Here is a 25967-nt window from a genome sequence, read left to right as displayed (position 1 = left end):
AGATCATGTCACCAGGAAATAATGATGGTTTTACTTCTTTGTTTACAATTTGAATGCTTTCTATTTCTTTTCTTGCAAAATTAGAAAGGACTTCCAGTCTAATGTTGACTAAAAGTGGCAGAAGTGGTGGCTATCCTTGTCTTGCTCCTGGTCTTAGAGGAGAAGCTTTCAGCTCTTCATAGAGTATGATGTTAGCTGTGGGCTTGTCATATATGGCCTTTATTATGTTGAGGTAGGTTCATCTGTACCCTCCTGAGAGTTTTTGTCCTAAATGTTTGTCGAATTTTGTCAAATTATTTTTGTGCATCTGTTATGTTGATCATATGATTTTTATTCTTCCTTTTGTTAATGTAGTATATCACATTGATGTGCAGATGTTGAACCGTCTTTGAATGCCTGGAATAAACCCATTTGATCATAGTGTATAATGCTTCTAATGTTATGTTGATTTGCTTTGCTAATATTTGATTAAGGGTTTTGCATCTATATTCATCAGGGATATGAACCTGTAAGTTTCTTCTCTCATGCTGTTTGTGTCCAATTTGGTATGAAAGCACTGCTAACCTCTAAAACGGAGTTTGGAATCATTCCTTTGTGTCTCCCTCTCCCTCTCCCCCTCTCCCCCTCCCCCTATTTTGAAGAAGTCCCTCAGGCACTTCTTGTAAGGCTCATCTAGTGTGATGAGCTCCTGTAAGTCCTGCTTGCCTAGGAAACCATCTTGCCTCAGTTCTACAGGACAGCTGTGCAGGGTATGGTAATCTCAGTTGGCGTTTTTTTCTTCCAGCACTTTGAATACATCATGCCCCTCCTTCCAGCCTGCGAAGTTTCCACTGAAAAGTCTGTGGGAGTCTTACAGGGTTTTCTTATATACAACCAGTTGTTTTTCTCTTGCTGTTTTTAAAATTCTTGCCCTGTCCTTAAGTTTTGACAATTGAATTACAATGTGTCTCAGTATGGATCTCTTTGAATTCATCTTACTGGAACTCTCTGGGCTTCCTGGGTCTGGATGTCTGTTTCTGTTCCCAGAGTAAGGAGGTTTTCAGCCATTGTTTCTTTTTCTTTTTCTTTTTTTTTTAAGTAGGCTCCACGCCTAGCACGGATCCCAATGTGGGGCTTGAACTCATGACCCTGAGATCAAGACCTGAGCTGAGATCGAGTTGGACATTTAACCAACTGAGCTACCTGGTACCCCTAGCCATTGTTTCCTTAACTTTTTTGCCCTTTTTCTCTCTGTTCTCCCTGTAATGAGAATGTTGGTCCACTTCCCTTAAGCTCTCTTAATTCTTTTTCATTCTTTTACCTTTTTTGCTTCTCTGATTGGGGGAGTTCTGTTGCCCTGTCTTCAGAGTTCACTCATTCTTTCTTCTGCTTTCCTTTAGTCTGCTGTATTTTTCCATTCAGTTATTGTGTTCTTTAGCTCTGGATTTCTAAGTACTTTTGTATATTTCTGTTTCTTTCTTGAGATTCTTTCTTCATTTTTCCTCCAAGCTCAGGGAGAATCTTTATGACCATTATTTTGAACTCTTGTATCAGGTAAGTTACTTATCTTTGTGGTACTAAGATTTCCTTAGGTTTTATCTTGTTCTTTGGTTTCAAACATATAACTCTGTTGCTTCATTTTGCTGGACTCTCTGTGTTTTATGCATTAGAGGAAACCGCCACCTCTCCCAGGCTGGAAGGGTTGGTCTTATGTAGGAGTTGCAGCTTCTCGGTCAACCCTGCCCTCAGTCTTGATCACCTCTCACATCTTTGTGATTGTGCAGGCAGCCAGCCTGCTTTATTCTTAATGGCTCCCAGTAGTTGAGTGCGTCAAGACCAGTCATTGTTCCAAAGGGGAGGATCTCAACCAGCACATTGATTCTGATCGATGGGAGGCCAGCCCCTTGGGCAGCAGTTTGTAGAGTAGGCAAGTATATCTGGTCCTGTGAGCCCCCAGCTTGAGCCATGCTGGCTACCCAGAGCCAGAAGATCTAGGGGTGCCTCTGGGGCGGGAGCACAGCAAATAGCATGTCTGATGAGTGTACAGGCTCCTTTCCAGACCTAACGTGAGGCAGGAGAGCACAGAGATGTCGCCCGCCAGCTTCTGTCTCTGGAGAGTGGATCAGTAGGCCTCGAGATGTGTGTTAAGTTATGTCCCTGCCCCCCCAGGCCAGTGCCTTATAAAAAAGCACATGAGCCTCGTTCACAGAAAGTCTGGGCACTTTCTAGCCAGCTGCGCCTGTGCTGGGCCCCAGGGTGGGAGAGTCTGCACGTTGGAGCTCTTTGAGAGCCATTCCTCTGTTAGCTACAACCTTGTGTCCATGGATTGAGCCCTGTTGGCATTCAAAGCTAGACATTTTGAGGGCTTGTCTCTCAGGTGCAGGCTGTAAAAATTGGGGTTCCCAATGTCAGTTTCAAATCCTTTGCTCCTCAGGACAGGCTTAGGGTTGTGAGTTCCCTCCTCATTGTGTGTCCCTGTGCTGGGGGTGGGGTTTACAGTGACGTATCTCAGCCTCGCCCACCTGCTTCCATATAGGTTTTTTTCTCGTTCATTCCATGTGTTGAGAGTTACTCAGCCTCCCCCCCCCCCCCCCACCCCCAGGGGAAATTGTTCTCTGTGTCACAGATTCGATATATCCAAGGGAGGCATTGAGTTCAGAGTCCTCCTGTGTTGCCATCTTGAACTAGACCAGAGGCAGTTTTCATGAGGTTTTATGATGGGTTTTAGTATCAGGATGAGATGCTCTCCCTTGTTACTATTCTTGTTCACAATTGTCTTCTTTTTCTTCCTTGCTGCTGCTTCTTAAGTAGACTTTATAATTACCTGCCCTACTTCTTTTTTTTTTTAATTTTTTTTTTTTTAACATTTATTTATTTTTGAGACAGAGAGACAGAGCATGAATGGGGGAGGGTCAGAGAGAGAGGGAGACACAGAATCTGAAACAGGCTCCAGGCTCTGAGCAGTCAGCACAGAGCCCGACGCGGGGCTCGAACTCACATACCGCGAGATCGTGACCTGAGCCGAAGTCGGACGCTTAACTTACTGAGCCACCCAGGCGCCCCATATAATTACCTGCCCTACTTCTAAGGGAAAAAAATCTGATAGTTTTTTAAAAATATAAGTTTAGTAAGACACCAATAAGAAAAAATCAGTTTTATTTCTTGTAACTAATTTACAGTGTTTTATAAAATAGTCCTTCACAGGTTTTAAATTTTTCTGTTTGCATTTGTAATTTTCTTCTCATTCTGTAATTTAAGTATTTGTACTCTTATTTTTCTGATAAGCTATCTTGTGGTATATCTTGCTGATTGTCTTCTCTAGAGAACTAGCTTTGGATTTATTTTTTAGTGCCACCATTTTTTCTACTTACTGGTATTTGCTTTTATCTTTAGTAATTCTTTTCCTAGCTTTTTGAATTGTACGTTCCAATTATTTACTCTCATTAAGTTTCTTTTTTTATCAATATCTGTATTTAATGCTATAATTTCCCTTGACAGTTGTTTTTCTTGGGACCCATAAATTCTGTTTTTCACCATCTTTTCATAGATGTGTTTCTCGTATTCAGTATTTGCATTTGATTTTGTTCTGTGGGCCGATCCAGAGCTCTCGTCCTTCTGATGGCTGCGCCCTGCACACTTCCTGCTGTCTGGTTTAAGTTCTCAGTGTTTCAAATGTAACTGTGTGTGTATCTCGGTGCCTGTGTACAGTCTTCCCTACACACACAACAAAGAGCCTGTCATCTCGTGTCGCCTTTACTCTTTCAGTATTGGGGAAGGTTTTTCCCCCTCATTTTCACCTTTACAGTAACACCTTTATATTGTACCCTTGGTTCCTTCTGTTCTGAATGCTGACTGTTGGCTCCTACGGTAACTGATAACTGCAGTTAGCTACTGACCTCTGTCCCCGCTCCCTGTCCCCTCTGCCACACTTTTTGTGGTGGTTCTCTGTCTACACTGAGATAACCATACACGCTGTGCTGTAGTTCTACACATAAATACATCTAATTTGCTCAACAGCTGTTTGCCTCTGCCTCTCTGGTCCTGTTGGTCTCTAACAATCCACTCTGTACTGGATTCTGTAGTGGATTCCTCACTAAGCTTCTGGGCCCACTATTTCCTGTGTTGGTGCACGTTCATAAATTTCACTGTGGCCTTGACCCTGAGAGTCGGTTTACCTAGATAATAGGGTGTGGCTCACTGAGTTTGTCTCCTGAACCTGTTCCAGGGATGTGCTCCCTTGGCACAGAATTGCTGTCATCTCTGCATCGTGTGTTATGGACACACGTTCTGAACTTAAGTGGAGAGGAATTGATCGGGTTCGTAGCTGTATGGATATCACCGCCAGTGCTGGTGAGTCTGTCTGTCAGGTGGACAGCAGGCAGGAGGTGATGGTCAGCACTGTGTGCAGGTGTCAGGGCCAGAGGGCACTGCCCCACCCACATTGCAGCCGCGGGAGCTGGACTGCCTGAGCACCCTGCTCAGGGAGCTCCACTCTGAACTTCTGAGAGACCGTGTTTCCTTCACAAGAGCACGTGGTGTGTGCAGGCTGGGGCTTCTCCTTGCTGGGCGAACTGTGAGGCTGAAAGGCTCCCGCCTGCCCAGTGTGCTCCACGGAACACGCCTTCCTCAACAGTCCTTGAGGGTGTTGGGTGCGAGATTTAGCAATATTGTTGCTAAAAACTGAGAACAGTTTTTCATCATTTCTTTTTGTTTTTTTAAATGTTTATTTATTTATTTTGAGAGAAAGAGAGCGCCTGAGCAGAGGAGGGGCAGAGAGAGGGAGAAAGTGTGAATCCCAAGCAGGCTTTGAGCTGTCAGCGCAGAGCCTGACGTGGGGCTTGAACTCACAAACCGTGAGATCATGACCTGAGCTGAAATCAAGAGTCAGAGGCTTAACCGACTGAGCCACCCAGGCGCCCCAGCTTTTCATCATTTCTTAAATAAATTGAACTTTTTCTTTTAAAATCTTTTTGTAAGACAGACTAATAATCTGATGTAATAAAGTGACTTTAAATAGATAGATGAGTAAATGTGGGTGTTTGGCTAGCAGGAGAAGATACTATAACCCTTGATCTGTTTTGGAAAATGTGTGGATAAAAAGCTGAGTTTAATAGGCAACCTCTGATGAATCGATGTGTAAGGGAAAACAGTAATTAGCAGCTGTTAGAGCAGAGTGTGGTGCATCGGGGACAGGAGCTGACATGCCGTCCAGTTCCTGCTGGGATTCTGAAAGAGATGCCAAAGGAGGCCCACCTGGGGACCATGTATTAGTGACTGTGCACGAGGGCTTCACTGTGTTTTGCTTGGGTAAAAATGGCCACATTTTGTATGTGATGTTTGCTTTGGTTTATAAAATGTTTCTCATGAGGCAGTGTCTGCAGAGTTTTGCTCTCCCAGTGTCTTCTGTATTTAATAGTAGAATTGATAGCACATATGTGTTTTCAAGGTTAATATCAACCTGAACTAATTTTAAAAGATTGGTAACTGCCCTCATTTTCTGGGGCTGCCATAACCGTGAAATCAGCAGCCTAAGATAAGACAACAGAGATTTTAATGGTTTTGGAAGCCAGAAGTCTAAAGTGCAGGTGTCTACAGGCTTTGGGGGGGGGGCGGGGCTCTCCAGGTTGTGGCATTTGCCAGCAATCTTGGCATCTCTTGGCTTGTGGCCACATCACTCCAGCTGCTGTCTCCACTGTCACACAGCCTTGTCCCTGTCTGTCTCCCTGTGGCCTCTCCTCTTATGAGGGCACCAGCCATTGGATTTAGGGCCAACGTGGTTAATCCAGGATGATTTTTATCTCGGGGTCCTTCACTTGAATACGTCACCAGGGATCCTTTTTCCAAATTAGGTTGTGATCGGGATTGGTTCTGGGCCACGATGGCAACATAGGGAGACCCTGACTTCACCTCCTCCAGGACACCCCAAACCCACCACTATTAACCCAGCAATTCCTACTGCGGAAGAGCTGAGGGCTGACTGAACAACTTCTGCACCACGGAAGATAGAGACTGTACAGGGAAGGGACCCCACCCCCAGGCTGTGGGCCGTAGTGGGCAGGGACAGTGCTGAGGGACCTGTAGCACATTTGTCTGTTTTGAGCTCAGAAAAAAGGTGCAGTTTAAAAGATGAGCTAGTTTATAAAAGAGCCATCCTTAAAATTTTACCCAACAGTGGCGAGCTGCTGGAACTCTCTGGGTCTGAGGAGCTGTGAGTCCTATGGTTTATGTTCCCCCGACCTGGAGAGTGTGGGTGGGGGTTGGGTCCAGAAGTCCTCACTGGCCACTAGCCCACACCAGCAGCCCTCCTCCTGCACAGTGTGCCCCAGGAGGCTCCAGACCCGCATCACTTTGGCTTCTGATGCTGGCTGGGCTGCTCCAGGGCCCCCTAGCTGATGCTCGCTTTGGCTCCAGACCCCCTACTGGGGCACCCCCTGCACCAAGCACCAGCCTACACCCACAGCACCTTCAGCTGTCTTGTCACGATGCCCTCTGTGTGGAGAGCCCAGGGAGCACCCCAGCCAGTGCCCACTTCTGCTCTTGCAGTCCCCAGGGCCCTCCATCTGCACTCCCCCGACCCTGGCCACTCTGCCGGGGTACCCTGCCGGCTGTACACAGCCTGGGGCACCCTGGTTGACGCCCACTTCAGCCATCCTGCCAGAGTCCCTGCTGCACGGGGAGCCTCAGGGCTGTCACAGCCCACTGCCATTTCTGGCCATCCTGCCAGGGAGCCCTTGCTTAGAGGGCCCCGTGACCCTAGCTCACACCGGCCAGAGCTCCGTCCAGTCAGCCAGCATCACCAGACACCTAGTCTACCCAGGGGGTGATCATACACAGAACCTTTCTCTCAAGTTTAGGACAATGAGCCTAATTCAGGAAAACACAAAGTCAAGCAAAAGGGGGAGAGTGAGGAATATGTTCCAAAAGAAGGAACAAGACAAAACCTTGGTGAAAGGACTAAATGAAACAGTGGTAAGCAGTGTGTCTGATGAAGAGTTGAAGGTAACAGCCGTAAATGTGCTCACTCAGCTGGAGAGAAGGGTGGATGAACTCGGTGAGACCTTCAGCAGAGGCAAAAAATATAAAACAAGAACCAGTCAGAGCTGAAGAGTACAGGAACGGAGGGACTCCACACCAGGGGAGCGGTTGCAGAAGAACACCGCGACATGGAAGACGGGAATGGAAAACACCCAGGTGGTTTTCAAAAATGAGGTTAGGTTAAGGGGTCTCTTGAACAACATCAAGCAAACGAATGTTCTCACTAGAGGAAGAAGAGCTGGAGCAAGGGGCACAAAACCTTCATGAGGACAGTTAGGGTCACAACCGCAGAGGCCGGGGTCAGCACTTGGACATGTTCTGGAGGGCCTCTAATCAACCCAATGCAATAGTGGACACACCTGGTTTATATAAGGTTCTCATTTCAGGCAGTGGGATCAGAGTAGGTGCTACAGTTCCTAAGGAAAGTCCTAGGAATGAGAAAAGGTACACGTCACCTTGAATTCTGTAAGTCTGTATTGTACTCAAGGGAAACAGGGCACACACCGGAGATCTGTGGTGCGCTGGGGGGAAGACGGGGTGTGCACCGGAGATCTGTGGTGCACTGGAGGGAAGACCGGGTGCTCACGGGAGATTTGTGGTGCTCTGGGGGGAAGACTGGGTGCTCACGGGAGATTTGTGGTGCTCTGGGGGGAAGACTGGGTGCACACCAGAGATCTGTCGTGTGCTGGGAGGAAGACGGGGTGCGCACAGGAGATCTGTAGCATGATCAGGGAAGATGGGGTGAACACCGGAGATCTGCAGCACCCTTGGCGGGAGGCAAATGGGTGCACACTGGAGATGTGTGGCACACTGGGTGGGGGGGAAGGGGGCGGCGCGCGTGGTCGATCGCTGTAGGTCTGTAGCGTGCTGGTGGGGGGAAGACTGGGCGAATCAGAAGGGGCAGGGAGTTGGTGACGCAGATGCAGTTCCAGATGGGCTTCTGGGTTGGACGTATGACGTGTCCAGGCGATGGGAGCAGCAGGGGCCGCCGGCAGCGGTGTGCACACGGGGACGTGCCAGGTGGCTGGCCGGAGCTCCTCCGTGAGGACACCAGTCACAGTGGGACTGGGTATCCTCCTGGCCTGCTTGCTCCTGAGATCATGTCCCACTGGGGTTTACACTGTTTCATCAGAGGTGGGTGAGGGGGCTGAGCAGTAGGTGAAGAGAGGGTCGATGTGTGGGGGCCTCGTGTTCCTGCGGCTTTGCAGCTGTCCCTACTCCCTCCCTGCTCACCCTCAAGGATAGAGGCTGGGTTCCTAGTAAGTGAATCCCCACCCCCTCCCCAGCCCAGCAGGTGCACTCTGCCTTCTGACTCTGCGCGTTCCATGGCCCTGTGTCCCTCAGAGACTCGGAATCACTCGGGGTTTGTCCTTTTATGACCAGCCTCCTTCACCTCCTATGACGTCCTCAGGGCTCACCCACCATCTAGGGTGTGCCAGGATTTCCTTCTGCTTTAAGCCGAATAATGCTGCACTGTGTGTGTGGACCATGTTTCGTTTGACTTGTCCATCTGCCTGTGCACAGGCGTGAGGTGCTTTCATCTTCCAGCCGCCGTGAGTGTGGGCGTGCAGACATGTCCTGGAGACTCACATCGTTCAGGCACACGCTGTGCAGTGGGACTGCTGGGCCGTCCCGTGGATCTGTGCTTACTTTCTCGAGGAATCGCTGCGAATATGTGTTTTCTAAAGAGGCTGCCCTTTTTCATTCCCACCAGCACAGGGGGCTCTGGTTTCTCTGTGTCCTTGTCAACACTTGTTACTTTCTGGGTTGGTTTATAGTAGCTGTCCTACTAGGTGTGAGACGTGGCGGGGTGGTGCCGTGTCTGGTGCAGATCCCGGGGGCCTGACCGAGGTCTGCTGGGCTCCTTCACTGCCCACACAGCCAAGCAGGTTGACTCCATGTTCTGTGTACTCCAGTGTGGGGAGCCCAGGGGCCCCAGTCCACACCACCTGTGGTCCACCTGCTGGAAGGACATGGCTCATGCAACCAGTCCTGCCCATGTGTCCCACGAATGAAAGGAGACCATTCCTCCCTACAGGTGTAGGAGGATCTGGGGGCCACCCTCCAGGGCAGAGTCTGGGGTGCCACCCAGGCCTGCCTCCTCTGCTCCCCCCTGTGCTGCCTCTGTCGTTCCTGGGGCATACTTTGTGGAGAAGAGCAGCTGTATGCTTTTCCTTGGTGCGGTCGAGATTGTAGTTAGAAAAGCCAAGCTGCACAGCTTTGAAAGCTTCTGTGTTCAGGATCTGAATCAATGACAACCAGCCAGTGTAAGATCAAAGATGCGACACAAGGACCAACCAGCTTCGACGAGTTGGTGTTATTTAACGCCCGCGCTGAATGGAAAGCTTTTACATGTTTTTGTAAACACACTTGTGCTCATCTTGATGATTTACAACTATCCGCAGTGAGGTTTAAGTCTGTTTTGACTGTGATGAATGGATTCCCTTGGCACATGCAGCTGGTTAGTGAAAGGAGCCTCATGCAGCCTTCTTGTTGAGCGAGCTGGGGAAGCAGTGGTATTAGTCCTCAGCTTGGGCATTGGGCCGGGACCTCCGCCAGCCAGCCTTTCCCTGATTGCAGACCAAAATCAACCCAACGCCAGTGTGTTGAAAATAAAAATTGTGTGCATCTTTACTCTTGAGGCGTTTTAAGCTATTTTATGTTATTTTTATAACTATAAATTATCTTTTGAAAGAAAGTGTGTTCAGGTTGTTAGGTTACCTCTTTAAATTTTGTTTCCGTGTTTTAGCCAAAAAGAAAAGAAAAATTGGGAAGCTCTTAATTAGATGTATTTAAAGCGGAGAAAGGAACGTTTTCATTCCCCTGGCTTCAGTTAGGTGCCCTAACAGCGTTATTTGGTTGATGCTAAGAAAATGCTCCTGTGCGGTAGTGGTTCTGGGGAAGTCTTGGAACATGTGGGAGGCCAACAGACATGTTGAGTGTGTGTCCTCAACACCAGAGCAGGGAAATGGCAAATCACGTCAGTGCTGGCCATCATGTTCCCCCGTTACCATTTCTCCAGAGCGTTTATGATCTCTGTGTTGTAGTAAAGTGCTCTGAAGTCTGAAACCACCTTGGTTGAGCCAGAGGGAGTCTGAAACGTATTTGGTCCTTCCTGGTAGCACATTTTCAAAAGAACCAGGAGAAGTCTCAGATTTCTCAAATCAAAAAATACACGAGGCATTAGCCTTGTAATTTCAAACCTGTGATATGCTGCTTTTGAAAGTTACTGGTTGCTTTCAGAATTTAACACAATCTTTATTTTGGTCTCCTGAATTGCAAGCCAGTATTATCTTTTTTTTTTAATAAAAGAAAAGTCAAATGAAGATAATCCCTGTAAAAGTGTCTAATAAAATGTGTCTTTATTTCAGTATCTTAAATAGTGACGATGAAGAAATATTCAGTAATGAAGAGCAGGAATACACATCCAAAAAGAGGAAAAAGGATCATTTTAGAAACGATACAAATACTCAATGTAAGATCACTTTTATTAATAATTTTATGACTTTTTACATGTTTACTATTACTGATATACTACATCGTTTTGACAGTGCTGTCTTAAGAAATAAGAGGTGATATGCAAATGACCACTATATCCAGTGTTGCCCACTTAGTCATCAGACTGTTCACAGCTTAACCATTTCTTTAGTAAGCTTTGCAACAACAAAAGCTAACAAAGCCCACAGAACAGCTCATACGTCTGAATGCCTGAGCATGTTCGTGGTTCAGTGCACTAGCTCGCTCCCACACAAGGAGGCCGGACTGCAGGATGCCTTGAGTGTGGGCTTGTGTCCAGGAGACCCCAGGCAGAGGTGGATCAGGAACACCCAGAAGTGTGTAGGCTGGGGGCGGGGGGGGATGGATCTGGGAGCCTGGTGGCAGTACCTCGCCTACGTGACAGGCTGACAGGTGCCGCTCTGCTCTGCAGCACAGAGGGAGGCATGAGAACAGTTTGGGGGTAATCAGGCTACTGACCAAGATAGGGTCTTATAGATACCAGCATCATCATGGTCCTTGAAGCTCTGGGATTTGAGGTATATGAAAAAGGCAATAAAAGAAGAATTTTTATTAGGAGACATAAGAATTAACAATCACATTTTTATAGTCTTATGTTTTGGTATTACTGCCGTTGTTAAGACGCTATTTTCTTCTAAGTTACTAAGACGTGGTGCTGTCTTAAATAATTTTTCATGTGAGGTGTTTCAGCATCTCTTACACTGATGTTAGGAAACAAAGTAGTTCTGTTTACGTTTAACCAGGTGAAAGCATCTCTTATCTATGTGATGAGTCACATAATTTTGTTAGCATGTGCAATTGTTGGAAGTTCCTTAAAAATCTTCACTTTGAATGATTTGCCAGGTTTTAAAAACAAAGTTAATTTTTATTCTAGGTTTTTATCGTGAGAAATGGATCTATGTCCATAAAGAAAGCACGAGAGAAGTAAGTATTCTGTTTTAAGTAAGAGTATATTTGGTATTGTTTCTGTTGAATACATAATGTCCTATTAAATAAACAGTTTCTTTTCCAGTATGAATCTACAGTTCACATTCTAGTAGGTGAAAACATAGGATCTTTGAAGCGGTGATTCGCGTGTGCGTGCACACATGTATGTACCTGTGCACGTGCGGTGTGTGGTTAGTGCCAGTACAGATCTGAATCAGCAGAAGGGCTGTTTCGGAACAAGTGTGGACCTTCAGACAGTTTGACGTTTTTCCCTATGACTCCCCAGAAACAGTTGATGAGAACCTGTGGTACTGGTGGGATGTGTATCCTTGTTGTCGTGTGCCGTGGCTGGTGGGAGCCTTGGTGCGCACCGCCCCGTCGAGTATGAGCAGGACATTGTGGTCAAGTCTGAGCTTCGGGAGCAGGGTGAGCCACGCCCCTCCTGTGCTCTAGTTGGCTGCAGCTTTTCCTTGAGCCATAAACAGTTGACTTCAACTGTGCTTCCGTTTTGTCTGTTTAGTATCCAGGGAAGCCTCCTTCCTTTTGCGTTCTCAGAATCCGCATTTGCCTTATCCTGCCGCTGGTGGGAGAATAATTTAGGGAGCAGATGTTTAGTATATATTTAAGTTAAATGTTCCAGAGGTGTTATTAGTGGATGTTCTGAAACTAGCCCGGCTCCCGATAGGCTTCCAGGTTGGCTTCTGAAACAGAAGATCCATTGGCCCTATCGGGTGCTGGTTCATACTGTCACATGTGGTCTGAGACAGTGCTCAGCTCACACCCACTCTGAGTGAGACACCATCAGAAGAGCCTGTGGCAGAATCTGAGTAGCGTGAGCTTCTGAAAGGCTGTTTAATTTTTTTCGTTTGCTCTGTATTACCGCACTGACTACAGAACACACATCCGTTTGGGATACGTAAACAACAGGGGGAGTTTGTCATGAGTCTGCAGAGGTGTGGCAGGGACACAGGCCATCTCAGGAGGGTGTGGGGTCGTGACTCACAGCCAGCCCCTCTCCCTGCACGGCGGCGTGCATCTGTACATTTAGCGCCAGCTGTGGCTGCCCCACAGCCTGTTTGTGGCTCCGCGTGTGGTTCTGGGCCCCCACACGGGTGGGTGGGCTCACGTGGTCCAAACTATGTTCTGCAGTCTGTGAATCAGATTTAATTCCTCAGAATAGAAGAGGCTGTTGTGACATGGTGGCTACCTGGAAAGGCGTCTGAGGCCATATAGGCATTTAGAGCTGTGTTGATTGAGAAGATAAAGGAATTAACGTGGAAGTATCAGCAGTGATTGATTTCAGATTATAATCTATAATTACTCTTTGCTTCCTGCACAACTCCCAGGAAAATATTGTGCCTGTAGCAGATACTCCTTAACAACGAGTATTGTGTTCCTTAATAACAAGTATTGTGTGTGAACATAATAGGACTGTGCTTGGGGTTCTGCACACAGTAGGACTGTGCTTGGGGTTCTGCACACAGTAGGAGTGTGCTTGGGGTTCTGCACACAGTAGGAGTGTGCTTGGGGTTCTGCACACAGTAGGAGTGTGCTTGGGGTTCTGCACACAATAGGAGTGGGCTTGGGGTTCTGCACACAGTAGGACTGGGCTTGGGGGTTCTGCACACAGTAGGACTGGGCTTGGGGTTCTGCACACAGTAGGAGTGGGCTTGGGGTTCTGCACACAGTAGGACTGGGCTTGGGGTTCTGCACACAGTAGGACTGGGCTTGGGGTTCTGCACACAGTAGGAGTGGGCTTGGGGTTCTGCACACAGTAGGAGTGGGCTTGGGGTTCTGCACACAGTAGGACTGGGCTTGGGGTTCGGGCGCAAAACCAAATCCTCCTTTGCGGGGCATCTTCCATCAGATCCTGCTCTGCCAGCCCCTTCCTGCCTCGTTAGGATGAGAGGGAGAGGGTGCCACCTCGTGTTTCTAGGGTTATCAGCAGCTCATCTAACCCCACAACTGTGAATTGAAAAAATCTATACTCTCCGTACTTGAGACACGGAAGATCGAGTGGAACTGACTCTTGAAACCCACGGTTCGGGTCTGTACAGACCGTAGAGTGTCAGGTGCGTCGTGAAGGACCGACAGCTGAGCTACATGGCACTGCTTTCAGTACTGAAAACGATTCCGTATTTCACCTGTTTCCTTGTACTCTGGGCCGTGTGGGTCTGATGATCAGCTGCTGGGTTTCGGTGCCCCGTATCCCCTGCCCCCACTTGGAAATTACACGTAGTGCCCTCAGCCCTGGGCCTTGTCCTCTGTCCTGTGTGGCCGAACACCTTCTGGAGCTGCGGGGGGATTGGGCGCCTCAACCCGGGCCTCTGTAACCCTCCGGTCTTCACGACAGCCCGCCAGATGTAGGCGCTTCATGATACACATTGCATTGTGACTTCAGCCCCCCACGTGTTCCAACAGGAGAAATCAACAAGATATGTAATATTTGTGTCAACAGTGGTATAAAATGGCGGCGTGTCACGTCTTGAGTATAAATGGCTTCCACTGAGCATTGCTGTTTCGCTCCACATTCATCCAAATATGGAATAAATCGTAAAAACAAATGCCCTTTGCCGAAGTTCAAAAAAAATTTGCACTGACTCATTCACATTAACTGAGTTGATTTTGACTAATTGACTAATTATGGATTTCAGCTGTTCTGTGTCTGTTTCCAGAGGCACGGCTATTGTACTTTGGGAGAGGCTTTTAATCGCTTAGACTTCTCCAGTGCAATTCAGGATATTCGGAGGTTCAATTACGTGGTCAAGGTAAGTCTTCTGTTTCAAAAGCCATTTTGATGACACTTTATTGCCTGGTTTTTGAGGTGACGGGTGTACAGGTGTCTAAGCACGTCTGGCAGTGGTGCAGATGGCAGCAGAGAGCACGGGGAGGCATTGAGGAGAAAACAGAAATAACGGGGGTTTTGGATGCCCCGTGTCCCACGTGCTTTCTTCTGGGCCGCCCTGCACTGTGGGTTCACGGGCCACACGCACCGGGCAGTCTGGTCTGTTGGGGTCATTGCAGTCAGAGGGACAGAGGGAAGAGCAGGTCTTTCGTGAGACTCTGACCTGATGATGTCACATGCGTTTTGTACTTGGTGTTTGTCGTAAGTGTGACAACAGGCAGCAAGCTGGTAGGAGAAAGGGGTTCATCAGAGTAGATCTCCACAGAGGCCTTGAGTGTGGATTGTTACTCGTAGAAGGAGTTTCTGTCTTGGCTCAAAAAGAGCACGTATCACCTGTAATGTTGTAGGCAAAGTGTAAGCGATGGTTTGTGATGCTGTTAATTTTGGGTTTTTAAATAGGGCTGTGACACATTGGAAATATTTCCCTAGTAACAGCTCTTAGGAAATTAAAAGCGTGAGTGCAAGGGCAAGAATGTTGGGGGTTAAATAACTTGACACCTGAGGTAATGGTACCTGCTTGGTTTGGCCGTGGTCACAGTTGGCCAGGGCATCGAGAGTGACCAGCACATGGGGCCCCAAGGCCGGGAGTTTCCAGCACCAGGGCCAGAGTGTGTTCTGAGTTGTCACCCAGGTGTACACACTGGCCATTGGGGCGTGGCTGCTGCTCACCTCTTCTCCAGGTGAGGTGCTGGCATGTGACCCAGCCCCGTCACAGTGGCAAGAATCCAGGGTCCAGGAAAACCATACGTCTGCACAAGGGTCTGTTTCCCTGTAGGTATTTCCCCATGGTGCTCTTTGTCTCTCTCTCTCTCTCTCCCTTTTTTTTTTTTTTTTTTTTAATATTTATTTATTTTTGAGAGAGTATGAGCGGAAGAAGGGCAGAGAGAGGGAGACACAGAATCTGAAGCAGACTCCAGGCTCTGAGCTGTCAGCACAGAGCCAGATAGATGCGGGGCTTGAACCCACGAACTGCGAGATCATGACCTGAGCTGAAGTCGGACGCTTAACCGACTGAGCCACCCAGGTGTCCCCTCATGGTGGTCTCCCAAAGTTCGGATCCTGCTGTGTTGTTTCGTCCTAGCCATTCTTAACACCCCCCCCCCCCACCGCCGCCCCCGACCAGAGAGTTCACTTGTGCTGGGGTACTGGAAATTGGCAGCCAGGCAGAGACGGGGCGGTGGTGGGGGAGAAAAGGGCTCTGTGTGGTCAGGCTCAGACATTTCCAGAACTGGGCCAGGTGCCGTGACGGGGGAGGGTCCGTGGACTGCGGTCAGACGCCTGCATTTCCGTTGCTCAAACCCCTCATGAACTTTTTTCTCTGTATGCTGCACTCTTATCTGCTCAAGAACCTTTCTTCACACGTCCTTCATCTTTCTGAAAATGAAAATACCTACTTTAGCCTCATCCTAAACAGTAAACCTGTGAAACTGAATTTTCTCCCTAACACATAAAAAAAAATGCATACATATAAAATTAAAATGTACTGTCCACTGCCAACTGCCGTGGTTTCATGCAGTTGGCAGTACTGGGCGTGTCCTTGTTGCCCCCGGGGGCAGTGTCATAGGGACCTGGTGACCTGGGGAGGTGGTGGGGGAGGCCCCCAGGGGCAGTGCTCCCAGTCTCAGTGGCTCCTCCTGCCCGCAGGGCCTCCCGGCTCCATCATTGCCCAGCGAGAATCCTTGCCTTCTCACCTGCCCCCCTGCCCTTCACATCCCCCTCCAAAGACCCCTCGCTTATGCCCACCTTCCAGTAAAAGCAAAGGCACAGAACTGGCCCTCCGGCACCTTTTCTGCCCACGCCAGCTCTCCTGCCCTCTCCCAGTTGCGGTCTGGGTTTTCACCCCAGGACCCCCCCCCTTCCCCCCCCCGCCTCCCCTGCTCCCACCAACCCCACCAGCTCCATTCTGCTAGCTGCCACCTTCTCCGTGGAGATGTAGGGCCTCCACACGCTTGGCCGGGAGGCGCTTTCCTTGTTGCCCAGCGGGTGCGTGCGCCCCAGGGAGGGGCTCGCGGGGTGCGTGTGTGCGCCCCAGAGAGGGGCTCAAGGAGTGCATGTGCCCCAAGGCGTTCATGGGGTGTGTGTGCCCCAGAGAGGGGTTCGTGGGGCTTCATGACCTGCACTGATACAGTCAGCTTTGCCCGCAGGAGCCACTGCTTGATGTTTCTGTGCTGCTTTAAATGTTTGTAGCAATGCTTCCTACATCAGCAGCTAAGAGGATTGTCTTGGAGTTGTCAGTTGGGTGATCTCCCGTAATTGATGCTGAGCAGTCCGTCCTCGTCAGTGTTGTTAAAATAAACCAGATGTGAAATGCTTCATTGTTTCCTTAGGTTTCCAGTGGCATTCAGTGATGGTTTCCTTGAAAATTTGTAAAAGAAATTCAGAGTTTGTACTTCTTGATATTCCATGAGATCCCTTTGTTTCCCTAAAATTAGCAAATTTAAATTGAGACTAATGAATAATTATTACACGTCTTCTGAATAAAAGTTAGTTTTGTGTTCAATTATGGACTGTTTCTGTTGCCAAAGTGAAAGTAAGCAGTTGGAGTGGGGGTATAGCCTTCATTCTCACCTTGGCAGGAATGAAAATTCAGTATCCTCTAAAAAACAAATTCAGACTCAGTTGTCCTCTCCAGTCCTGTAGGTAACGGGGGTAAGCCATTCTTGGGATTATCTGTGAAGAAATATTTGAAATGTAGGGGTGCCTGGGTGGTTCAGTCGGTTAAGCGTCCGACTTCGGCTCAGGTCATGATCTCGTTCGTGGCCTGTGAGTTCGAGCCCGGCGTCGGGCTCTGTGCTAACAGCTCAGAGCCTGGAGCCTGCTTCAGATTCCATGTCTCCTCCTCTCTGTGCCCCTCCCACGCTCATGCTCTGTCTCTCTCTGTCTCTCGATAATAAATAAACATTAAAAAAAATGTTAAAAAATTGAAATGTTTTCATATCTAGATTACTTTAATAATTTTTCAAAATTTCAGTCTGATTTTGAGGAGTAAGTGTTGTTTATCTGAGCTTTATTCACTCAACTTTATGAAGGAGAAGAAAAATTAACTTTAGGTGCTGTGTGTGTCCAACGCCTGTGGCTGACGTGGAACAGAGGCTGAGCTGAACATCCCTTCTGCACCCGCGTGCTGGTGGGGCCCCCAGGGAGACCTGTGAGTGGGTATGGGCTGCGTATCGTAGGGCTCCAAGTGCGGGATGGGGTCGGCCCCCTCCTCCTGCACCAGGGCAGGTCTTGACTTTACTGTCCACGCAGCTGGGGAGCAGGACAGCACTTCCTGCTCTGGGCTGACGCCCGTGTGCACCAGCACTCACGCCTCCCGCACCGCCCAGCTGTTTGCATACTTGAGAAACCATGGTCCTTCGTCACCACTGTCTGCTCTCTCGTCATGAGGGGGCTGCCATATGCCAGTGTCAGGCTGGTTGGTTATCGGTGATGGCAGACTGCTCTGAAATCCTGGCTCTAATCCACAAACACCTTCTTCTTGTTTTAATAGTTTGTGAAAATTGTCCTGGCCTGTTACTAAAGAGCCTTACCATAATTTATTGAGCTATTAAATTTCTTCACTCCCAGAAAATCAATGCAAACTGAAATGTTTTCACTTACTAGTAATTTTTCTCTCATTAAGTGACTGTCCACAGCTATTATTTCATAATATGGCCTGAGAAGTTTCCTTATTGATGAAGAAATAAGGACAAGTCAAGATGCAGCTTACATTTGACCCCTGGTGAGTGAACGGTTCTTAATACCTGGTCCATAATCCAGCTCAGTTTCCATTTATCCCATTTGTAAATCATGTATAAGTAGATGCATTTCTGGTCAGTTTTATGAGCTTACCTTCTTTAAGATAAAGACTTAGATTTAGTGGGATTTTGAGAATTCTACTTAAGAAAATTAAGCACACATTTGGAAACCCGCCAAACCAGCATTTCAGAGACTCTTGTAAAGCAGATTACATTCACACTGTGCAGTAAACACTTGTGCTCTCTGGTGGTGAAGCCACATTTCCGGCCAGTTCAGTGTGGCTGGTCCCTGCCCTCCGGTCAGCATCTGGCTCCTGCATGGGCAGCCTGTGTGTGCCCGTCTGGTCATTGCTTCAGAGCCTCTGAGCCTCAGTCATCACCGCCCAGGTCCCCATCTGGAGCCCCAGGAGCGTGGGGACTTGGTCTGCTTTGCTCACTGCTGTGTCCCCAACACCCTTCCTGTTTATCCTTCTCTTACTGTTGGCAAGTAGTTTTACTGTTTGTGTCTTTTGTTTAAAATTGTATATTACTAAAACAGTATCAGAAAGCATATAACTTTGAGAAACTCCTGTTTTATATCGGTATTCTGTGAGACACCTGCTTTCGGTCGAAGGAAGCGCTCGTCAACTAGCTTGACCATTTTGTTCTCAGTAAAATTAAATTCGACCTTGTAGCTCTGACATTTTAAAGCAATGTAGCATAAACTGATGGTCATGGTAGTGCACTGGGAACGTAGGCTTTGGTTCTTTAGACAGTCCTCCCGGTGAATGCACGTCACCTAGAAATCCGCAGTGTCGTTCTCCTGGGTCTATGGGCTGCGGCCTCGGCTTTAATCTTCAACTGTCCACACGCTGATCCTGTCAGTGAGATGACCTGTGTGAGAATCAGAGCCGCCAAGGCTCCCTTTAGTGAGGAGGATTATAAATTGTGTAACAGTATAACGTAGATGAAATAGCAGTCTTTCTTTCTGCCGGTTCGAGAAATCTGTGAGTAAGATGAGAGTCCATGGGATATTAGTCCAAGGAAAGTGGAGAAAAGGGATAATGCAAGCAGTAGAAATCCTGACTCACAAACCATCTGCTCAAGCCGGTTCCCAAACGGGAGGCTTGCTTTTAATGCAGCCTGTGTCAACTGTGAGGCCCACTGGCCCTTGAGCAGAGGGACGGGGTCCCAGGCCTTGGCCGTGTCTGCCAGACGCCCTCCCCGGGATTCCGCACAGACTGCTCTGTCGCATCCAGGGTTAGGGTGACCGTTCTGCTCCTGCCTGTGACATCTGGTTAGAACTCTCTGCTCTCACAGAGTTTCGGCCATGCTCCTATATTGTTAAATGCTGTGAAATTGAGAAGACTTCTAAAAATCAGATCATGAAATTCTAAGTCACTGAGGGCTGTTTGAACCTGGCAGCTGGGGGCAACGGCCTGGGTTGGAAAGATGCCTGTGCACAGGTCCTGGCTCTGCTCCCTGTGGTGTCACTTTCCTGATCTCTGTGGACGGTCCCAGTCATGCCCCCCCGCCCCAGGGTGCGGTAAGAGGCCAGTGACGTCAGGCCCCACAGACAGCGTCTGTGGTCATCACTCTGCTTTCCAGTGATTGTGAACGTGCTGGTGGAGCAGTGGCCTAGCTGTGCCCGTGAAGAGTGTCCCACGTAAAAGTCTGTAATAGACTTCGTTTAAACAGGAAACTTATTGGCCCTTTTTGTTGGTCTTTCTGCACCTCCCTGTGCTCTTTTTTATTTTTTTAAAATTTTTTTTTTCAACGTTTTTTATTTATTTTTGGGACAGAGAGAGACAGAGCATGAACGGGGGAGGGGCAGAGAGAGAGGGAGACACAGAATCGGAAACAGGCTCCAGGCTCCGAGCCATCGGCCCAGAGCCTGACGCGGGGCTCGAACTCCCGGACCGCGAGATCGTGACCTGAGCTGAAGTCGGACGCTTAACCGACTGCGCCACCCAGGCGCCCCGTGTGCTCTTGGGATCATTCAGAAATACCTGTATGTGTGGAGCCTTGAGCTTTCTCTCGGAGCCATGGTTAATCAGGAGTGCACCCTGGCGCTTTATTTAGCTGAATTCAGTTTTAGTTTTGTTACATTCTGACAGAGTTGGGCCCCTAAGTGCTCGGTGGCTTTGAAATGTGTTGCATTTTCCTTTGTGGCCATTTTCGTAATTGATTTTTGTAAGGGTTCTCTTGACCCATGAGAAAAATCCACATTCTCTATTTGAAGGATGTAATTTTTCTCTGCTTGTATTTAAACAAGATTTGGTGGTTATGTTAATCCTTCCAAATCTTTCTCATTTTGAATTTTCAAATTTGAAGAGATACATAAAAATCTCCGTAACAAACTTTCATTGGGGCGCCTGGGTGGCTCAGTCGGTTGGACGGCCGACTTCAGCTCAGGTCATGATCTTGTGGTCTGTGGGTTGTGGTCTGTGCTGACAGCTCAGAGCCTGGAGCCTGCTTCTGATTCTGTGTCTCCCTCTCTCTCTGCCCCCTCCCCTGCTTGCTGTCTGTCTCTCTGTCTCTCTCTCAAAAATAATAAACATTAAAAAAAAAAACCACCAAACTTTCATTAAATTTGCAACAGATTTTCTTTGTATATCTAACTAAATAAAGGCTGTTTCATCATATTTTCTTTGTAAATTGTGTCTTTTGCCCTTTTATCTTAATTACCATTTTAAGTTTTATTTTGAGAGGCAGAACATGAGCGGGAGAGGTGCAGAGAGAGAGAATCCCAAGAAGGCTTCACCCTGCCAGTGCAGAGCGTGATGAGGGGCTCGAACTCACCGTGAGATGGTGACCTGAGCCAAAACTAAGGGTCGGACACTTAACTGACCGAGCCCCCCAGACACCCCTAATTACCATTCCAGCCTGAAGTGTCACTTGTCACCCGTTACCATGGCTGCTCTGGTTTTCCTTGGGTTTGCACAGGCCCATGTGCTGGTCTCTGGCAGGTGTCCGTCCATCCTCCAGCCCCTGTGAGTGATGGCCCGGTCTGTCTCATGTGGATATTTTACACGACAGTGGAAAACCGTGGTGGTGGTGGGGGGGGGGTGCTTGGGAAGACGCAGCCCCATGGACCCTGGTCCCCACAGGGAAGGAGCGCTCATGAGGGCAGGAGGCCTCCAGCTTGGCCTCAGCGTGTTCTGTGCTCTGAGGTTGCTGAGGACCCCGGAGACACTTCACTTACAGGAGTTGTCTCAGTTGATACTGTGTAGAGATAAAAATAACTGTTATTTCTCTGTGTAAAAGTGAAGAGTGGGCGGCACTCCCTTTGCGAGCCTCCTTCGCCTCTGTGGCCGCACCCCATCAAACTGCCCCTGGAGCCCTTCATCACACACCCCGGGAGTCTGGCTGACTTGGAAACCTCACAGTGGCATTTAGGGACATGGACAGACTGCTGGGCTGGGGTCCTTCCCTCCTCCTCCCTCTGTGCTCTGGGGAGCAGAAGAGACGTGTGTCTGCATGGCTGGTCTGTGTCTCTGAGGGCCCGTGTTGTGGCAGCGGGAACCTGTGTTTATTAGCGATGCCACGCGGGCAGGTTGTCTGCAGGGCCGTGGCGCGAGGTCTGGGAGGCTGCGGTGGCTGGAGACCTGTCACTAGTGCAGCACTTTCTGGAACAGAGCCCATCCCTTCCTCCCAGTTGGCCCGAATTCTAATGTGGTTCTAAACTCAGGAGCAAGCGGGTGTTGTTCAGCCCCACGGTGCTGGCTGTGAGGACTTTCAAACTAGGAAGATGCTCAGCAGTGATCAGATCAGGAGCAGGAGCCGAGGGGCTGGATGGTCTCAGACACGTCTGGTTTGATCGGCTAGGACCTGTAGGCCCCGCCCTGACGTGTGTGTGTGTGTCTGTGATCATGGCAGCGGAGCACACATGTGTAAGCATGTTAGAGATGGGAGGATGATTTGCCCCCGAAGATGATCACGTGGTCGTCATCCTTGTAACGCCTGGTTTGCACTTTCGCGGCCTCCCTGGATGCCTTTTCTCCCTCTGGACACCGGCACGGTGAACTGGAGGGAGGGTGGAAAATCCACCTTCCGGGAGACAGGAGGCAGGTGTTCACGCACTCTGAGGCGGCTTCACGCTTGCGGAAAGCAGCCGAGATTGGGCAGAGACGGTGCAGGAAGCCGGGAACAGACACGTTCCGACCGCGGGTCGGGGGCAGGTGTGGGGGCCACCAGCAGACACTCGTGCCGGCGACGGGGAGGCCTGGCTGTGGCCCCCAGCGAATCCCGTTTGTGGGCCGGCAGGAGCGGGGGCCCTGCCGAACAGGCCCTGCAGGAGGAAGCGCGAGTCTCTCAGAACAGAGTCGGAGGGGGGCGTGGAGAGCCTGTGGCGCCCCCGCCGGTGGGAGTGAGACTGTGCAGGCAGACCCCCGTGGCGGTGCCGGAATCAGAAGGGGCTGTCATGGGAGGTGGCGGTGGGTGGGCCAGGGGCCAGAGAGACGCCGCCGGTATGGGCGGAGGGACAGGAGCGGGCAGATGAGGAAGAATGAAAGGGAGAGAGAGCGTAAAGGGGAGAGGACTGGTGGCGGCCAAAGGTGCGGCCCAGCACACTGTAAGGACGCATTCAGGAGACCTGCCTGAGGTGAAAATCGCCTTGGATCCGCCCCTCGAGTCCGCGTCCACCCTCGGAAATCACTGCTCTGAGGACGGTGACAGGCCAGGGGCCAGCGCGGCTCCTGCCTCCCCATCAGCTGCTGCATCCTCTCCCGTTGCAGCTCCTGCAGCTCATCGCGAAATCCCAGCTGACCTCGCTGAGCGGCGTCGCCCAGAAGAATTACTTCAACATTTTGGACAAAATCGTCCAGAAGGGTGAGCTGCTGACCCATGTGCTTAATAACCTAGATAAGGAGACGGGGACGGGATTCCTCTTTATTACTCGCCAGTGTGGTCAGGAGCCGCACTGTCCAATGACGCGGTAGTTCCTAGACCCGGCTCTACACTCGGCTCTGTGGTTCTACCCTTCTGTTCCTGTGGTTTCCTTTCCTGAAGGTTGCTGTGCACACAAAGGAGCATAAGACGGAAGATCGTTACCCCGAGTTCTAGAAAGAGAATTCCTCTTGTCACGGGGCATCCCCGAGTTCTAGAGAGAGAGGTCACCTTGTCAGGGGGATCCCCGAGTTCTAGAGAGAGAGGTCATCTAGTCATGGGGATGCCCGAGTTTTAGAGAGTTCACCTTATCACAGGGAATCCCCAATTACTAGAGAGAGAGAGTTCACCTTGTCAGGGGGAGTCCCCGAGTTCTAGAGAGTTGACCTTGTCAGGAAGGATCTCCAATTTCTAGAGAGAATGTTCACCTTGTCAGGAGGGATCCCTGAGTTTTAGAGAGTTCACCTTGTCAAGGGGAATCCCCAATTTCTAGAGAGAGAGTTCACCTTGTCAGGGGCGATCCCCAATTTCTAGAGAGAGAGTTCACCTTGTCACTGGGAATCCCCAATTTCTAGAGAGAGAGTTCACCTTGTCAGGGGGAATCCCCGAGTTCTAGAGTGTTCACCTTGTCAGGGGGAATCCCCAAGTTCTAGAGAGAGAGAGAGTTCACCTTGTCAGGGGCAATCCCCGATTTATAGAGAGAGCGTTCACCTTGTCACAGGGAATCCCCAATTTCTAGAGAGTTCACCTTGTCAGGGGGGATCCCCAAGTTCTAGAGAGAGAGTTCACTTTGTCAGGGGGAATCCCCAATTTCTAGAAAGAGAGTTCACCTTGTCAGGGGGAATCCCCGAGTTCTAGAGAGAGAGAGTTCTCCTTGTCAGGGGCGATCCCCGATTTCTAGAGAGAGAGTTCACCTTGTCACAGGGAATCCCCAATTTCTAGAGAGAGAGTTCACTTTGTCACAGGTAACCAGGTACATGTCGTGCTTGCTTTATGTTTCCATGACCAAGGTTGTAAACGTTTAGGCATCAAACAAGCCTGGAGCTTTATTTTTAATTTAACGCTTGTCTTGAGTAATTACTGGCTAATAATAAATGGAGTTTAAATTTCACACCATGAGTTTATGCTCCCGTGTAAATTTAGGATTTTATGTGTAAGGCATTTTTAAATATCAATTCTCTTTATGATGAGTATAAAGGAAATAGAAGCTGCCAATTTTAAAGGCGAAATTATAGACTCAACCATAATTCTACTATTAGGCAATATTTTCATGTTTTTCTAAATTTTATCATGTTTCTGGTATCTCAGAAGTGATGCCAGTTTGGGGTTGTGGTGAAATTAGGTCATCGTGTTTTGTTTTGGTTGAATATACATGACCTAAATTCACCACCATAATCATTTTCAAGCACATTCCCATGGTTGTGTGACCACCCCTCCATCTGCCTCCGGAACATCCCCGTGGACTCTGACCCCTCCCTGGTGCCCACCCCGCCTTGTCTCAGAACGGGCTCTACATGCGGTCTGTCCCTTCGCGATGCCCCCCCTCCCTCCCCATTATGGGACACCACCCCCTGGGTTCGCCCGTGTTGGGGCAGAGCAGTGCTCCACTCTGTGGCGCGTCTGTGAATGCTGTCGGTGGACGAGGGGTTGACTTGTACAGATCCACAGTCTTGTGTTTTGTCCTACCCAGTGCTCGACGACCACCAGAACCCCCGCCTCATCAAGGATCTTCTCCAGGACCTGAGCTCCACCCTGTGCATCCTTGTCCGCGGGGTCGGGAAGTCCGTGCTGGTGGGGAACAGCAACATCTGGGTGTGCCGTCTGGAGACCGTTCTTGCCTGGCAGCAGCAGCTGCAGAACCTTCAGATGACTAAGGTAGGGGCTCGTGGGCCCGACAGCCGCGTGCGGGGAGTCCGCGTCACAGGATGCTTCCTGGTGACCACAGGGCCCGAGCGGCTGGTACGGCTTTTGGAGGGGTTTTTTCTTTGTGTGTTTGTAATTACTGCTTGAAGATGATACGGGCCAGATGGCCCCGTGATGGCTTCCGTTGCCTTTGAGAAGACCGTGGGGGTGGCCATCACTGAGAGGATGGATCGTGAGGCGGTGCGTTAACTTGCCTCTAAAGGAAGTTAGGGGTTTGGGGCTAGAATAACACCCCATGAGTCCACCTGCCTTGTACTGCCAGCGACTCCTGTGCACACAGTGCTGCTTCTCCAGGGTCCGCGTTTGCCCCACGAGCCTGCTGTCCCTGTTGTCACATGCATCTGCTTGGAGCTCTGCAAGAACATGCTTGGGCAGAAGAGGGTGCAGATCCCGTCACTTGTCCGGAAAGGGCTTATTCCAGGAACTGAAAGTGTTCGCCCAGCTGACTAAGTCAGTGTTGCAGGTGGTATTCTATTCACGTCCAGGATTCTGTAAGGGAAAGAGTGGACAGGATGGCCTGCGGTGCCCAGCAGGTGATGGATTCTCCAGATTGCCCTTCTGATGGGGCTGAGGTCCCCTCTTGTCAGTGCGCCTGAGGCTCCACACGAAGGCAGCTGCTTTCAGAGGTGATCTGGAAAACCTCAACTATGGGCCACTTATTTGCCATCTGAATATGGGATTTACGGAAAGAGTAGAGGTTCCCTAACTATGGCTTGAAGTTACAACAGATTCTCTTACGTTCAGTGTTGGTAAGCATTCAACAGACTTGACAGAAGCATCATCTGTGCAGCGGATGTGGTGTCCCCCCCCGCGGCTGAGGGCTGTGACTGGAAAGTCCGCCTGTGAGAGGGACACACACGCCGTGTGGAAGCCTTGCACAAGTGGCCAGACCTCACACCTGTGCCCCACTTGTCTCTTGCGTGCGTGGCCAGACAGCCTGGAGGTGCCGCCTGAACTAGTGAGCTAGGGGAGGGCGGCCAGCAGGGGTCTGAGGGCAGGACCCCCATGGAGGGAGCTCGTGGAGAGAGAAACGTGCGGTGACAGCAGCCCCCACGGGAGGGCAGACAAGCACACGGTTG

At 49.6% G+C, this 25967-nt stretch overlaps 1 protein-coding gene across 12 annotated transcripts in view; it reads left to right on the top strand.

The window, feature by feature from the left end:
• Positions 1–25967, top strand: part of FBXO25 (F-box protein 25) — a 52362-nt gene that overhangs the window by 17485 nt on the left and 8910 nt on the right. For 7 of the 12 annotated variants that reach the window (XM_049631846.1, XM_049631843.1, XM_049631837.1 and 4 more), the window contains exons 3-7: positions 10386–10489; positions 11405–11454; positions 14112–14225; positions 22815–22908; positions 24656–24840. In XM_049631846.1, coding sequence (XP_049487803.1) covers positions 10386–10489; positions 11405–11454; positions 14112–14225; positions 22815–22908; positions 24656–24840 — 547 coding nt within the window. Of the gene's footprint in view, positions 1–10385; positions 10490–11404; positions 11455–14111; positions 14226–22814; positions 22909–24655; positions 24841–25967 lie in introns of those variants that run through there. The other 5 variants (XM_049631838.1, XM_049631841.1, XM_049631840.1 and 2 more) reach the window with 3 other exon arrangements.

Source organism: Panthera uncia, chromosome B1 (assembly GCF_023721935.1).
Source record: "Panthera uncia isolate 11264 chromosome B1, Puncia_PCG_1.0, whole genome shotgun sequence".
Lineage (NCBI taxonomy): Eukaryota > Metazoa > Chordata > Mammalia > Carnivora > Felidae > Panthera > Panthera uncia.
Note: the sequence above shows the minus strand (reverse complement) of the source record. Positions and strands in the feature narration are given on the sequence as shown.